The sequence below is a fragment of the Pithys albifrons genome, chromosome 2, assembly GCF_047495875.1.
Source record: "Pithys albifrons albifrons isolate INPA30051 chromosome 2, PitAlb_v1, whole genome shotgun sequence".
Taxonomy (NCBI): Eukaryota; Metazoa; Chordata; class Aves; order Passeriformes; family Thamnophilidae; genus Pithys; species Pithys albifrons.
In genome coordinates this window covers 38,540,922-38,558,666 of record NC_092459.1, presented here as the reverse complement: position 1 = coordinate 38,558,666, position 17,745 = coordinate 38,540,922, and the positions used below count along the sequence as shown (strand labels likewise).

The window sequence follows — 17,745 nt, the reverse complement described above, 5'->3', positions numbered from 1 at the left end:
GGGCACATATTTATTGTTCATGAAAGCACATTAATAAGTAAAAAGGTCTTCTGTAAACAACATAGGGAATTAAAACCATTGCTTACTTACAAGTAGCAGAATCCAGCTAGTCATTTTCTTACAGTTATACAGTACTTTAATTACTTCAGTCACATGCACACATATAGACACACACACGTTTTTATATATTTATGTAAGCAAACGCATCTCTGACACAGCCATGTAGGGTATTAAAAGAAATGTATTTTTATTTGTTTTCAATACATATCAAAGACACATTATCCATTCACAACAAATTCATGTCTATACAGTATCAAATTCACATCAGGCTTTTCTGCTGTGCCAGTAATCTTGCAAATTCTCTTTACTGAATATTACAATTATGAAATCTTAGAAATACAGTAACTCTAGAAATTTTTGCAATATTTAACATGCTGATCAAATGAATGAAAAAGGAACAAAACATTGACATAATCTCAACCAAGTAGAAGGATGAGAACTGGGACTTGTAAAATACTTTAAGACTGGCAGAGAGATTTTCAGCTTACATTAAGTGACAATTTGTCTGTAAATACTTTATGCCCTCTTCTTAGGTTCACAAGATTAAAAAAAAGTGCTTTAAATTACAGTAAGTCCTTGTCCATGTGCCCAGAGATATATTTAGTAGCAATATTGTGCTGAAAACACTCCAGTGAAATGTTTTCAAGAGAACCCAAGAGCTGCATGTGAAATATGCTAATTCAAACTATGCAGAGCATATACACATCAAGTTTTAGAATAAAAATGTTTGCACTGAAGAACCTTCTGTTTCAACAACCTCTTGAGAGACAAATCATTGGCACCTCAAAAGAAATGCACTAGACAAACACGATGAACATCAGTACAGAAACTATACTCACAATAATCTACAGCTTGCCATTAAAATAGCAACAGCGTATGCACAAGTTTTCCCACAAAATTCAGTACAAGATTATAGATCTAAGAAACATGCACTACTATACAGATTGAATGCATATTCTTATTTCAGAGTTGATTTATTAAGCTTCAGTTCTGAGACAGCTCACAGAACTAAAATAATTTACTTGATCACAACTGACAGAATCACAAATGAACATATAGATTTTCTTTTAAAAATATGTTCTCTTTTACCACAAAGACTTGCTACTTGTCTCAGAAACCATTTCCCCTCTGGGGATACTCAGCCAGTAGTCTATGATTGATTATTTCAGCTATTTCTGTAATTGCAGAGGCATAGCAAGGCATGATGTCTTCTAAAACTTCCCACACTGTTTCTTGCCTAATCTATATAATTTTAGAATATCACTCTAATTACTATAAAATAACATAATGAGTCAAATGTAATTAATCAGTATAAAAATATTTAAAACAATCATTACAGTATTATTTTTTTCAATTAGTCAAGAAATAAAACGGGTGTGAGGTCAAAGCAAAATAGGATCTGAATATTCCTTAAATTCTATTTCAGTTCTCAAAATCATTACAAATGTTCTTCCCTCACTCTCAATTTTGATTGCACTTTTTTCTCCCTACTATAATTAAAGCTTCGAGCGACCACCTTCTTAAATATACTCACCTTCTCTCTAACTCCAGTAACTGTGCCCTTGTAACAATCTTATTCCTTTGCACTTCTACGAATTGTTTCCTACAGACCTATTTGTACTCAAATTTCCAAAAAGTATCATGAGTGCAGCAACAGTTTATAAAAAAAAAAAATCATTATTCCATAAAACAAGAAGCAACACTGTAACTTGCTCTAAGAAAGAGGAAGTATTGGGCAGGCAGGTGTGGCAGTTCTAGTAACTGTTATTTCATCAGCTTTCCTTAGGACCATAAAATTCAATTCTCAACTCTGAAATATCATATTGGGTTGCATATTTATGTTTTAAAATACATAAAGCACATAAAAATACAGTAAGTGTTCAGGGGTTATGAATTTCTAGGCATTTCATTTTCATTTTTTTCTACAGAAATTCTGTAAATTCTTTTAAAGGTCCCATTAGACATCACTGTGCCATGGCCCAGTCCACTTCATGGCAAGGGCTAAATGATACCTTTACAGCAATTAGAAAAGGCTTTCAGAGTAATGAAGATCCATTACATTGTTACCAAGAATTGTATTTTAAGAAAGATAGATCACCTCAGATGTACAATACTCCACAACAAATTTCAAATGTTTCTATACACAGCAACAAAGGAGTGACTTTTATTGTCACAGAGAAAATAAACTGCCACTGGGAGAAAGTAAGAGCTGAAAGGTGAGTGCAAAGTTGTCAAGACCAGTGAAGTGCTCAGACAACTACAGTGAGAAAAGACCAGTGGATGACAAAAGTTTAAGAAAGGGAAAACAAAAAGATTTGTCCTTTCAAAAGGTTTGATTTCAGAAGATTTTCTAATAACATATGTAAAAAATTTAATTGTTCCCTCGCATTTGAAATAAATATAAGAACTCTTTGGGCTGTAAAAGCATAAACATACATAAACAAATTATTAAAAAAATATATATTTAAGGGATTTACAATAAAATAAGTAATACCATTTTCTTTCTTTAATAAAGGGAGTAGGTAACTTCAAAGTGGTAAAAGTCTAACAAGTGCTTCTTATGTCTCAGACACTATTTTGTGACTGTGCTTATACCTATGTCTATGTCAGATTATCCACCTGAGTATAAGTAAAATAAAATAAGCATTAGTAAACATTTCTTTCAGGAGCATTTCCAACCTTGCAGAAATGCAGTAGAAAAACACACAAAAAAAATTATGAAGAAATATTAATAAGACTCCAATAACTCTAGAGGCACATTTCAACATGCCAGGTTATATGTCACCCAATTTCCGCATTTTTTCAAGCAGCTGAGGGCATTATATGACACCTCGTCTCTTGAACAACTGCAGAGAAATGACAAGAAAACTAAACTGTAAATAAGAGAGAGATATATAAGCAAACCTTTTTCATACCAGAAAGACTCTCTCTAAAAAATATTAGTAGTTAATGACCTATGTTTATTTGGAATGACAAAGTTTTCTGGAAAAAAACCAAACTAGTTTGGTTTGATTTCTTTTTCAACCAGAAGTCCTCACATTCACCTTACAACTTCATGGACAGATTACATTGAGAACTGAGTAAAGAATGCCATCTACATGGTCCTGCTGAAATCAGTGGAATTCTAGTAGTTAATAGTGGTCACAGCAGTTTCAGCATAGGAACTAAAATATAGGATCAGCACCTTAAACTTGGATGAAAAAATAAAATCAACTAACTTAAAAAAAATCCATTTTGCTATGGTTTAAACAGTTCCTGCAAGTAAACAAAACAGCAGAATTTCTACTATTGCAAAGTTCAGGATTTTCTTATGAAAATCTATGAAAATTCCCAAAAGAGGACTGCTGAGGAGATATAATGATAAATAATCAGTTAATAATCAGTTAATAATCACATTTGACAGGTGAGATTCTTAGGCCTGAAAATAATAGTTTCCAGCCACACCACAGTATTACAGGTAGGGTCAGTAGGGTGCTTATCTGGATGACAGCAAGATTTCAGTATCTATTATTCTGAATCCTGGAACAACTAAATGAACTATATGAAAAACAGAATTTCAGATTTCAAATTAAACTAAGGGGTAGTTGCTGTCATTGCTACCAAACGAGGTTGCTCCTAAAGCACAAACAAAAAAAAAGTATTTCCTAAAATTGTATTTATTGTAGGACTAGTAAGATACTAGGTTTAGAAACTTTAAACATTTTAAAAAAACACACTAGATCTGTATCTGCAGTCAATTAGCAGAAAATAAATAACAATGGAGGTTTTAGTATATTTTTTGCATGTTTAATAGTTTTTCCCACTCAAATATTTTCCACTGTTTCAAACATTATATTTTTTAAATTCAAAGCAACATCGGAAAAAAAATGTTTTTGTTCAGTATCTAGTAATCTGCAAAAGTCTACACCATGTACCAAACGGAAAATATACAAGTAAACTAGAAGTGTTTCAGTCGTTTCTTGGAACTTTCTTTCAAATAATTTTTTTTTTAAACAAAACTCAGTATCACGCATACCCCTTCAGTGCTTTTACCACGAGCTAGTCATATGTCAAGAACTCCCTGTGTTCAAAGCATTAAAAAAAGTAGATGGAGGTTATTTCATACAGTATAGACAGGCATCCTGCAAGAAGCTATGAGGATAAAAATTTAGATTACACCATCACTTTGGTAAGAAACTCAACTACAAGAATAAAGGAAGTAAGTAGAGCTACGCCAATTTTTTGTTATACTTTGGTCAGGTAGAGTTATCCCATGCAGATGTTCTGAAACCTCAGCATGCAAGTATGAAATTAAAAGAAAAAAACCCCAAAACCCTCAGATTTCCCTAAATATTCATGAACTAAAATATCCAATACAACAAAGTTGCCAATATTCTTCTAATCTTTTTACTTTTCAAAAATTAAAATTCAGTAGTAGTGCATATACATTCAAAAACATATAATAAAGACATTTAATAACAGATTCTTCAGCTCTCAATTTCTTTCTCAATATAGACAATGCATTAGGAAACAACTGCAGCAGGGACAGCTCACATAAGCCACTGTTCTTGCTCTTTTCTGTACTTCTCAGACCATTTCTGAGTAAGCTCTAGGTAAACATTTGGTTTATGGGGTTTATAATCAAGGTAAACCACCTGTCCAGTCCGTTTAGGCACAGCTTTTTCAATCTGAGTTCCCTCGTGCCATTCATTAAACGATGTAATAGAGATAATTTCCGGTCGCACCAAAAGGGCTGCACTGAAGGCAGTCTCATAGTACTTCCCATTGACACGGTTACGGGTGTTGTGGTTGTTCCATGGTCGGATACTGGTATCAATATAGCCTGGGCCCACACTTGGAATAAACATTAAGTTGTTACTATCACAAAAGGCTTTTAAACTTGCCCAGTTATGATGAGATGAGCCATAGGAGAAGCCATTGGTGGCAAAGTACGTGTACATTCCATCAAAACCACTTCTGTGAATGTCAAGCTTATGTCTTTCTTCTACAAGAAGTGCAATGAATAATGCATCATATGGAGTATTTCGAATACTCTGGGATCCAGAAACAGTCAACAGATTAGCCCATATTTCAGGAATTGTTACGTAAGAATCATAAACATAAAACATGGGAAGCAATCTGCCTGTGCTGGTCTTATGTCTGTAAAATGCTGGATGGCTTCCGTATCTATAAAACAAACAAGTATCGTTAAGACAGAATTTCCCATTTGGAAAATACTGTTGTACAATCTGAGCTGAACACTTCCTAAAAACTAATTTAAATAGACAAGCCACAAACTTATATCCACTTTCAGTCCAGTGTTTGCTGAAGTATCAATGAATCTTCAGAGAACCTTTTAATTATTACAAATTAGTAACTGTCCTGTTTTTGGCTGGGATAGGGTTAATTTCTTTCTCAGTAGCTGCTAGAGTGCTGTGGGTTTTTTGATTTAGCATGGGAATAACATTGATAACACACTGACGTTTTGGCTGTTGCTAAGTAGTACTTACCCTAAGTCAGTGTCTCATGCTCTGCCAGTGAGGAGCTGCACGGAAAGCTGGGAGAAGCACAACCAGGACAGGCCAAAGGAATATTCCATATAGCAGAATATTATGCCTAGTATATAAACTGGGGAAGTGACTTGTAAGAGGGCTAAGCATTGCTCAGGGCTGCACTAGTGGTCTGCACATGGTGAGCAATTTGTCTTGGGTTCTGCTACTGTCTTTCCTTCTCCTTATTGTTAACGTTAATAATACTATTAGCATAATTATTGTAATACTATTTTATTTCAATTGTGAAATTGTTCTTATCTCAACCCATTTTCTTTCTGATTCATCCCCCCAGTGCTGGGGGGCAAGGGGCAAGTAAGAGAACACCTGGGTAGCACTGCGCTGCTGGCTGGGATTAAACGATGACAGTAACTTAGTGTCAAACTGTGCTACAGATATTAGTTTCCTCTGAAGGGCAATTCTATAATTCAGTATGAAATTAGACAGTCTAAGCAGCATTGATAAACAAAACAACTAGTAGCTACACAGAATTTGTCAAGATGAATTCAACTCATTTAAGGTCGATACATTAAAATTTTAGGTGCTGGTTCATCACTATGGGTATTTAATTTATATGCCATGTAGCTAATATTTAACTGCATTCATCTGAAGTATCATGACTTGTGATATTAACAAGCATTGAAAGCAACTTACATTTCATCTCTATAAAATTCACATTTTAATATTTAAAAAACTGAGTTTTGCAACATAAACAAAGTTTTGAAATATAAACAAAGTTCCTTACGGTTCTCTTCAGTCTCAATAACATTTTTATATATTTGTACAACCTTTAGATCATATACATAAGTCTCCAAAATCCCAAAGGAAACCACTGTGAAATGACTCACTTGTCAATGATGTACTTGACATTGTGGTACATACTGCGATCATCTCTATCTTTGTAAGGTTCAATATGAAAAGTGACCTGAAAGATGAAAATGTAAGACCAACACAAATGTTTTTGAGTGGCACTATGTATTAAATGAAGCAAGTACACGTCACAAAAAATATACTTCTTCTTTACAGACCAAAAATTTTCATCACTACAACTCCTGCACTGCTAAGATGAAAAGCTCCTGATCCCAGGAAGTTTGGCATTAGTAAAACAAAACACTGCTTTTGTTTTCCCTAGGCTACACCAAATTGTAATTATGTTTCAGAAAACTTGAAAAACTACAGAAACTAAAAACTGAAATAAAATATTATCTATTTGAATGTCAAAGAACATAGGAACTAATGAAACATTTTAATATTTAATTTCTAACCAATGTATTGTATTTGCTACAGATAATGCTCCAAGGATAGTTTTCAGTGTTGAAATAGATTTTAAGATATGGGATATGAAAACTTTCATTTAACTTTTAATAGACTTATCAAGAGCAATAAGCTTTTGGAACTAAATCTAATATAATGTATTGCTACTGCTCCGAATGTCAAGCTTGGAGCTTATGGAATTAAGTAACCTATATAGGCGAAGTAATTCCAATGCAAAAATGCATTTGTTTTCAAATATGCAATTATGGAAGAGTACATTACATTAATCAAAGCATCTAGATTTTCAAAAGCAATTTTAGAAGAAAATGCATTTAAAAAAGTCTTGGACAACTCTGCAACAGTAAAAAATTTCCTTTGCAGAGCCAATAGCTATCTGCATTAAGTAGAAACAATAGAAAATTACTATTAGACTAAATCAGTAGGACTGACAGTGCAGGTTGAAGAGCACTATAATTTCATCTTTCATTTCCAATTATCAAAACCAGGTAAATCAAAGGGGCACATCTTTTCACAGACTCCTATTTAGCAGACATAACAGAAATGTATTTTCGATATTGGTTTTGGTCTATTGACACTCCTAACACTTACTGCAGTAACTTACTAGTGCAAGAAAGTTTAAAAACATTACAGTGAAGATAGCATTTCCTAGTAGTATTTATACTGAATATCTGTGTTCCAGTAATTATTCCAAGGACTAACAGCAGTTTCATTCATACTTCAGTCATTACCATACTACTACATGCATTTTCCTTGGGAGCTTATTTCATTTTGCCTTGGCTCCTCTGATACTTGAATGTTAACAAATTCTTTTCGGTGTGAGCAAGGTGATGATCTCAAAATACCTTTTTCTTTCTTTTCATTAGTTTACTATTACATAGTACAACCTGTGCCACCTAATGCAATTCACACAGTATGTTTAACAGTTTCAAAATTACTTCTGTATCTGATTTAATCTTCCTACTTTCCTCCTGCTTGGCGAGGAATCTATAGTTGCTACCAGAGACAGGAAATTTCTCTGAGAATCTTCAACTGGCATGATCAACTAAAACCATAGCAGATGAACAGGCTGTGTTATCAGCACAGAGTACAAGAAGCAACACCCTTCAGAGATGAAACATACACAGCTCCTTAAAGACTCAAGTTTATTACTTGGCAAGATTAAAATGCAATGCACATTTTTATTATCATAAAATGAAAACACAAATTTTATTCTAAACATAAACAAAATCAAACTGCAATTTTAGATTATACTGGTCACTTCATGTAATCTTTAACTGACTTCATATTTCACCTACTTTAAGAAGGCAGTAACTTCTATTCTGGCATGCTCTGGAGTAACCATTAAGTCCAAGCAGCACCTCTCTGACCTTACAGTCCTTGTAAGTTCTAGGATAAGGACATTGCTTCAAACTACATCTTTTAGGTCTGCCTTTTTTATTCAGATGCTTGCTCCTGAATACAACCCATGACGACAGTCTGTCTTCTTTCTCAAAGTTCCTTAGTTTATAGATCATTGTATTCCATAGTATTTTGAAAAATGTAATACTTCCTTCAAATCCTAAGATTGACTGCAAACCATCATATTGCTTTATTTTAAAAACTGTTTCCTGAAAAAAAATAGAAAGTAAATATCCACAACACTATACCTTAGATTCTGCAAGCTTAAGCACATTACAATACTTACTCTACTTATAAGGCAATATTGCTCAGGTCCTACCAAAATTTAGTGCGATTCAAAGGCTTCTATGATCAAAAAGTTCAGCAACACAGCACACAGAAACAGAAGTCACCATTACATAATAGGCTTTCCTAATCTACACTATGAGTCAAAAGTAGTAAGCTCTTAGCAAGGTTTACTTTTCTAATTAGTCCTGTTTTATACAACTAAAATACTTTACCTTTAGATTATATTTGTGTGCATAGTCCAAAATAACAGGCACCAAATCATCAGTTGGTTCTCCGTTTTCATCAGCCATACCTGGTGGGTACCATGAAAGCACTATTACACCTGAAAATACAAAACTTGAGTTTTAATTCATGTTGTTTAACATATCATATGTACATTGCAACACTGTCATGAGTTACAACTATTGCTTGATGTGAAACCTACATAATATAAATCAGAATTTCAAGTTACTTTTTAACCAGTTACAAAATCTCAGTATGCTCAGAGTGAATTTTAACTTCTTTGTTTACAGTACTACAAAACAAACAGTGCTTAGATCATCTGCTAAGGGAACAGATCTGTGCTCAGCACTCTAAACCCAACTCTTAAAGCCATTCCCTTGCACTTTTCACCATGCATTGTAACCTTCAGGTTGTACCAAGAGGAAAAGAGTGCTCCCCAGTCAGGCATTACGGCTATGCCACAATACAGCCAGAGAATATAAAGATACATAAGGTTATAGAACGCAAGAGGTGATGGCTATGCATGTGATGAAAGATTCTTATTTTATGAAACTTTATTCACCACATTTCTTCACTGTACCTCTGGCTCTATACAAAACAACCAAATAATACTAGAAGCAGTGACTATACTCCCACACCTTCCTTCTTGCTAAAAGCAGTTACTATGGTGTAATCCACACTTCCAAGCACATGAAATAAGTTTTTAAATTTATTATCTTCCAAAATGCTTGAATAACTCTCAACAATTTAAGGATGCTACCCATCTTGTGGAAAAAAAGATAACAAAGAGAATGACCTCGTACTGTAATTTCTTCCAATGCTTTCCATGAAAGCAAAGAAACACACATCTCTTCAGAAAGGCTAAATCCTTTTCTTCAAAAATAAAATGCTATCAGATAAAGAAATTAGATCTTTTAGATGTGCAGCTGGAAATAACATCAAGAAAAAGGTATGTCTGAAAGAAATACATGAAATACTGACATAGAAATATTTTCCTAACAATGCTATTTAAAACATATGTAAGAGAAGTCAATATAATTACTTTTAAGGAGGTAAAGACTTAAGTATACAAATAAGGTCACTGAGATAGACAGTATATACTCTAAATTCCATCTACTTTACTAACAGTATAGCATTTCTGACTAAAAATTTCCAAACAAACAATTCTAAAATTATGGAAAAAAAGCATAAATTAGAGTGAATATACAATCATGTTCTAACATCCAATCCAGAAATCTTATGCTCACTATACATAGAAGGTAGTTCAACTACTCCTTTCCATTCTCTCCACATTTTATTACAAAGTGAATCATAAATAACAGACTATCACAAGAGACAGTCTGCTTAAGGACAAGAAAAATGCAGTATTTTACTGCATTTTATCGCATTATCTTTTATTTTATACAAAAGAAAAGGACTAAATTCAAACAAGTAAGATGTAAAGAACAAGCAGAACAGCAGCAACAAACTTTGGTATCTTGAATACATCTGACAAGACACTCTTCTATACCTTTAGGAAACACATAAAAGTTCAGGTGACAGCACTGCTGATCAAGCAACCTAAATTCACATTTGCATTGATCTTTCCTGAGAAATACCACTTAATATTTTCTTTCCAGTGTTTAAAAAAATAAAGTCTAAAAGAAGATGGACTTGACACTAAAATAATATTACATAAATTTTAAAAACCTTAATGATTAGGTCAATAAAAGTGATTCAGTACAAGGTCATTAGCAGTCTGAATAATGCTATGAACTCTGGTCATGTTGCTCCAACTACATTTACAGAAGCTGTTCCAAGTTTAATATTGGCCTATATGACAGCTAATTTTAAAGAAGATTAACATAAAAAGGACCAGAGAGGTCAACAACAAAGAATGACACCAGAAATATATTAAATATTCCTATGTACACAGTTCATCTTATTTAGAGAAAGGGAACATCAATTTGTATTGAAAGAAGATACTTTTGAACAATTAATGTGTAATGGTTATTGCACATAAAATTCATAGAAAAAAACACTCATATTTGAACAGACTGCTCTATAACCATGTTAACATGATATGCTGCAACTTGGTCTTAAAACTGAAATATTCACCTCCAAAAATAAAATACACAGGCAATAAATTCTAAAATGGTTTATGTATATATATGTTATCACTGCTTAGCAGTAAGTCATGAAAAACATGTACCTACAGGATTACAAATACCGTTCTTACATTTCTGTGCTGTTACACTCATCTGACACAGCTTTGAAGATGTAGGTTTTGTCTGGAGGTTAAAACTCAAAGATACAAAGACATTTAGTAGTTTCAGACATTTTGTAGTTTCAGACATTTCCTGAATTACACAGAAAAAAAAAATGGAAGAATGGGTCAGTTGTGTTCATTGGCATACATAAGGCTGAATAAATGAACAACATGCTGAAACATTAACACTCATTACCAGTTGAAGCTGAACGCATTTGTTTCATGTGAGCTTCTATGACAGTACGGTCTTTGGAACTGTAAGATCCGAGTTCGGGATAAAAGTTGGCCCCAATGTCCTCAGGAGGATTATGTCTTCCCTTTGGATAATTGTTTGCAATTTTGGGATCCCAATGCGGCAACAATGGATGGTTCCAGTGAATATATTTACCATCAAACTGTGGATTCCCATACCAAGTATAGTAGAATATATGAAAGTTATAATTAGGAGAAGACAACTCTTCTTCCAGTTTGTTTGCAGGAGGCATAGATGCTTTCATGGTATTGACAGCAACACTGTGCAAATTACTGACACGCGTCACAGGATCTCCTTGAACCCTATTTAGTGAATTCTGTTTACTGTCTAAGAGAACTGTCCGCTGCTGAAGCTCAGGCAACAAACCAAGTCCAAATGGATCCCCAAAGCCAGCTCTGTCAGGTCTCAGTGTCTTCAAAGCCATCATAATGGAGCAAATAAACAAAATAAAAAGCAACAAAATGATGCATGTTCTTCTGCGAAATCTTGCCATGATGTCATAGTTCAGAATCCCAACAGAAGGATTTTGGCCGCAACTGATCAAAAGACAAATAATTTAAAGTCAGATTTCTTATTACCTAATTCAACAGTATGAAAAAAGTCTTTACATAAGTCTTTACATAATAGAAATAACATGGAGACAAATGTGATGCCTACAGCGACTGCTTAAGTAACAGACTTTGGGGAGTGGGGTACACAAACAAAACTCCATTTCTTTATTTGAGAACATGTGTCAGATTCTGAGGTTCTACCATAAGGGACTCAAATATTTTATAAAATATCTTAGTTTGGAACTTCATTGCTATCCTAACCCAGGTAAATCCCATAAAATGGAAATTCTGGTTACATTATTTCAGAACTACCATGTTTCGACAAGTGTTATTCTGGGAGAAATAGCTCAGAAAACAGAAGAAAAGAGCAGAAGCCATGAAAGGAGAACAACACAGCAGAACAGGAGTAAAGGACGAAATGGGATATGATGGAACTACAGCTTACATCCAGAATTCAGATTTCATTTACTAACCTATTTACTGGCTTCAGACCAACAACATTGTGTTTAGTTAACCAATACATTAACTAAATGCTTGGGCAAATAAAACTCGAAACAATGATGCTTTGCAGCTTTACAAATTTAAGATTCTAATTTGTTTTCTGAATTATGTAAGCAAAAACCAGCATAACATTAGGGATGTACCTGAAGCAGAAAGGCTGCAAGTCAGCTGCTGGCAGCCAGTGAAGTACAATGTCACAGCTGCCTGGCCCTTCCTGTAGAATTCTAGGGCTAAATTCCAAACTAGACCACAAAAATGTACACAGCAAGATTTGAGCCCTGAAAGTAGGGGGAAGAAAATCAGAATAATGGAATGCCTGATTAGTTTATTTATAACTTTAAAGTCCAGTTCAACATTATCACAAGAGAACCAGAGAAAAGGATTAACAAAATTTAGGTTACCACAGAATTATGTGGAACAAGATTATGCATAAAACTGACAACACTAAAATGGAAAAACTAAGAATAAATTTGTGATTCAACAGCCATTAAACACAGCATAGCTGTGATTTTGTATTTCTGTAAATGACCTCCAAACTTTAGAAATCTTATTTTAATTTACTCATAGTTACACAGGTTATTTTAAAATATTTATAAAGTATTTCACCTTACTTTCCTACCAATGCCCTTTACTAATGTTATACTGCATTAACATATAGCTCAGCTGTCACAACACTGTTTGCTACTGCTGTGATGATTTTAGATAAGGAATTTTAGAATATGCTTTTTAACAACGCAGCCTGAAATGGATTAGCAGTAATACAGTGCCAAAAAGGGAGGTTCTGCTTCCATTTCCAATATTGATCCATTCATCCTACTGTATATTCCTAATAGATTCATTTCATTTTCACAGTAAGGTCACTCATTCACTTTAACAGCAAAATCCTGTTAACATTTAAAAAATAAACAACAAGAAAATCCCTGTGCACTCTGACCTTGTTAGAGCTGACTCAGCTGAATGAGTATTACAGCACCAAAGCCAACAAAGAACAAAGAGGGAAGAAGGCAAGAGTAGGAAAATGATGCTGTTCATTTTGCCCAGCTGGATTGTGAACACCTACTTTTGGCTACTGTCAGAGAAAATGATTTTACAGCATATATGCTTATAGTACTTAAGACTTTTCATTAAGATTTCACATCACTTCACATAAAATTACAGGGTTCTTTTTCTACAGCTAACAATCCATCCCAAGAATTTTGCCAAAGAGATGTGGGGTACAGAACATCTTTCTTCTAATAAGAAAATAACTTGAAATACATTCAAACTTCTCCTACTATTTTCCACTACTTTTTCAGTCTTCTTTCCAATATATTACACTACCCCTCACTGGCAGATTAAGTCAATTTTCAGATTAGACACAGTGCATTTTTCTAAAGCTATTTTTAAGAAAACAGCATGATTCACCTGGCTAGAGTATTAATGTATTCAGTTTAATTTAACCCAGATGCTACTGATCTTCATCAAGCAACATACAGGATTGCAAGTGATAAACTACTTCTGCAATTATTATTTTATATTATCTCTTCTGAAAAAATGAATTTATGACTGCAATGTCTATAATTAGAATGTTCCTAAGGTCTTTCATTTGGGTTTTCCTATTCCGTATTGAAGAAACTGTTCCTTTTTATTCTTTGCTTGACATACCTGCTATTCAGTTCCCCCTGTTCAGATCAAGATTTCACTGTCATAAAGTGCTTTTTTCTGAAGTCTCAGGAATTGATCTTTGTGCTCCATGCTCTTATTTCAACAAGTATTTTTTCAATAGAATATTTATCATTAAAGTATACTGAAACATGAGCAGCATGCTTACTAATATTGGACTAGCTTCAAGACAGACCCTGGTCTACCATAGCATATTATGCTTATACAGAGGCTCAGCATCAAAATGCAAAATTTTTAGAACAACTAATTGGTATCTATGGTAAAGGTGTCTGTTTTGGGGAGACATCAGTCTCAATGATGAACAAATTTAGCCCTGGCATAGACACCTATACTGGAAAAGCTGCATTAAGGAGCTACAGGTAGGCAATGTTTCATATGCCTTGTCATCTTGTTCAGATGTGTTTTTCCCAGAAAGTGACAGATAAATTACCCTCATCAATGCCAGTGCCACAAAATGGCAATACCAGGGAAAGAGACTGAGCAAACATGCCCTGTAAAACAGCGACCTGAAGTTATGTCTATCCTTGGAACTGCAAAAAAGCTTAGAATACATTTCTGATTCAACAGTCATTAGAGAAAGCATAGAGCTGTGATTTTCAATTTGTCATGGACATTCAAATTTTAGAACCTTACTACAATTTACTGAGGTACATGCCATTCCTGTATATTAACGAAGAATCTTGCCTTGGTCTTTTGGGTGCATTTGGATTAACAGCAACTGCTTTCTCAGAAGGAACAAGTCAGCCTGAATAACTTTAGTTTTATGCAGATTAAGATCTTACATGCAGTTACTCTTGACTCAGATTTTGGACTCCAACTCCCAAGTTTGTTGACACATATAGGTGTACCAGTCAAAAACGTAAGTAGTTCAAGCTCTTTCTCTTGCCTGCTCAATTAATTTTAAAAGAGAAAAAGTCAACTGTAACATGTTACAAGGAAGAATGAATTAGTTTACATGTCTTTTGGTTTCTCCTTTAATGGGTTCAGTTCCTTCATTACACATCAGAAAAACATAAAGCTTTACCATGAAAGAACACATATTCCCATAACATCCAGCCCCCTTCTCAAGAAGAAAATCTGACACAGTATCTACAAAAAAAGCTGAAGTATTTTCTTATCTGTTCCCCAAACGTAATAGAAAGTCTGTCTGGAGGAAAACCTCTCTGATTCAAGCTCTTACTTGACACTGATTTTATTTCCTCCCTCACTGTTGCTTTTTATACCCTTAAGTTGTTCTGCAGGCGAACCTTCTGTTTATCCTTTCCCACTATATGAAGAAGCATACAGATGGACAAATGACAAGCTCTTTTTTTTTCCCAACATGTTTCCCAAAATAAGGACCTTGCTTTAGTCAGAGAAGAAAAAGCAAATAAAACAAAAAATCAAACCAGCCATGTGTGCGCCAGCTGAGGGGTTTAATTACTCTAATTTTGGTCAGATGACAACTCAAGTTTCAACACCTTGTCCAATGGGTTTCTTTTTCCAGTTTTACTCATTTCAAAAGAGAAATACACAAAGAAAGTACATTCAGATAAACCACATTTATCTTTCTTAGTAAGAATGAGCAAATACCTTAATTTATTTACCCTGATTTTCCTTAAATATAACAAATGGAAATCCAATACAGAAGAGAGGTCTGAAAATCTGATGCTATTGATCAAGGGTAAGGTCATCCAGAAGTCACTGAGGCCGATAGCTCATGGATGGGATCAAAGCTTCTCAGCTAAGTTACCTAAGCATATCTTCTACTAAGTTTTCTCAGCTCCAAGAACCTGAAAACTCTGAAATGACAGATCAGCTCTAGACAGAACTGAAGCTCCTAGGCCTTAAAAGCTCTTGATTCTGGAGCTACAGTGCATATGTACACCCAGAAACATTACTTTGGTTCTCAAGTCATTGACCAGGTAAGATTTTGTAAACTTCCCTGAGGGCTGATAACAGCGTCTAAACCACTACATTTACACAGCACATTCTGGTCTCGGGAACACAAATAATAAAAATTAACAGAAGCTGGCCATATGCTTCTTGTGAGAACCTCGTATTTCTAGCATTAGAAAAAAAACCCGGGGAGTATCTCAAGAAGTGCTGGCATATGAAAAATCTTTTTCAAAGTATTTTTTAAAAAATACCTTGAAAATCATTAAAGATGGAACAAGACATTAGATACAGTACACAGACACTTTATAGTTGTGCTTACATACTAAAAAGGCATCTTTTTAAGCACTTCCAATAATAGATTTCTTTTTGGTCCACCCAATTCAGAAAGAGGTATTTGAAATACGACGATCCTAACTAACATGGATCACTTAGAAAACGTGCTTTCAATTTAAGAACGACAGCAGCACTAATAAGACACAATTCACCTGGATTCGTTGTTTTAAATGTGGTAAGGCAGGCTCCAGCATCATATTATATATGAGTATTTGACGTCAACATGCCAACATTGTGCTGCTTTGAAAGGACATGGGAACACGCTCCTAACTTTGAGCAGCTGAAGGCCATGAAGAGAAAGCGCCCTTCGGACAGCTTCCCCATTGGGAGCGCCCTGCGAGCCAGCTCCGGGGGCAGCTCCCGGCAGAGCGAGGCTTTTGGACAGGAGCTGAAAGCAAGCGCAGGGCACGGACCCCGAGCGGCAGCGCCGCAGCCCTGCCCTCCCCTCAGCGAGACACAGCTCCGACCGACCGCGCTTCTGTCCCGCCCTGCGGAGCCAAGCGCCGGAGCCCCGCGCGTTCCCTGTCACAACAGGGGCACCAGCCGCGGGCCGGGGGCTACGCGGGATTCCTGCAAGAGGCGGGAGAGACGAGAGAGAGAGGAGGGGAGGGAGAAGAGAGGGCGCCGCCCGGGGGGAACCCCGGCCCCTCCGACAGCGGCTGCGAGGGAGGGGCGGGCGCCGTCCCTTCCTCTGCCGGCCTCTGTCGGCCCCGTGGAGCCCGTGCCCGGTGCCGGCAGCAGCCCCCGGGTGGGCATCCCCGTTACTCACCGCGGGACGCAGGGGCGCTGCGGACGGGGGCAGCGCTGCCCGCGGGGGGCCGGACGGGTCTCACCGCGCCGGGGGCCGGGCGCCAGCCGCGCGTGCGCCAGCCGGGGCGCATGCGCGGGCACAGGGCGGGGGGCGGTGCTCCCGCCGATCCGAGGCGGGCCCGTTATCCTGGTGAGGGAGCGCGCGCGGCTCTTGCGGCTTCCCTCTTGGAAAAGGGTGGATGTGCTCGGATGCTGAAAGCCCCAAGGCCGCCGCCGCCGCCGCCGCCCTGCCTTTTTTTCGTGTTTTTTGTTTGGTTATTTTTTTATTTGTTTGTTTGGAGGAATTGTGTTTTTTTCTTTGTTTTGTTTCATTTGTTTCTTTTTTTACCCAGAAGGCCTAAAAATCTTTTAGTTCTTTAAAAGCCTTTGCTCCTTTGGTGGTTGCTTTCCATCTGGAGAGCAGTTTGCTGAATGGTAATCACAAAATCACAGAAATCCCAGAATCAGTTCGGTTGGAAAAGACTTCTCTGAGATGATCCCGTCTATCCTAGGACCCAACATCGCCATGTCAGCTACACTTGGCACTGAGTGCCACATCCAGCCTTTATTTCCTTAAACACCTGCAGGACACCACCTCCCTGGGCAGTCCTTTCCGATATCACCCTTACTGTGAAGAAATTCCTACTAATGTCCCTACTGAACCTCCACTGGAGCAGTGTAAGGCTGTGTCTCTTGTCCTGTCGCTGGTTACTTGGGAGAAGAGGCTGATCCCTACCTGGATACAAGCTCCTTTAAAAC

At 36.3% G+C, this 17,745-nt stretch overlaps 1 protein-coding gene across 1 annotated transcript; it reads right to left on the bottom strand.

Annotated features, from left to right (window-relative positions):
- Positions 1 to 223: 223 nt before the first annotated feature.
- Positions 224 to 17,077, bottom strand: MANEA (mannosidase endo-alpha). Its single transcript, XM_071548784.1, has 5 exons — positions 16,967 to 17,077; positions 11,216 to 11,808; positions 8,762 to 8,871; positions 6,437 to 6,513; positions 224 to 5,226 (listed from the first exon to the last, which is right to left on the bottom strand). Exons 2-5 carry the CDS (start codon positions 11,763 to 11,765, stop codon positions 4,590 to 4,592), a joined length of 1,374 nt encoding a protein of 457 aa, XP_071404885.1. The 5' UTR covers positions 11,766 to 11,808; positions 16,967 to 17,077; the 3' UTR covers positions 224 to 4,589.
- Between the last annotated feature and the right edge of the window lie 668 nt (positions 17,078 to 17,745).

Bases quoted from the DNA above. Each gene is read 5' to 3' on its own strand.
- MANEA (XM_071548784.1), bottom strand. From the start codon at position 11,765: ATGGCAAGATTTCGCAGAAGAACATGCATCATTTTGTTGCTTTTTATT. The intron at 8,872-11,215 runs GTAATGAGTGTT...TTGTATTTTCAG, and splicing joins AATGCGTTCAGCTTCAACTG to GTGTAATAGTGCTTTCATGG. The intron at 6,514-8,761 runs GTAAAGTATTTT...TTCATCTTTCAG, and splicing joins CACACAAATATAATCTAAAG to GTCACTTTTCATATTGAACC.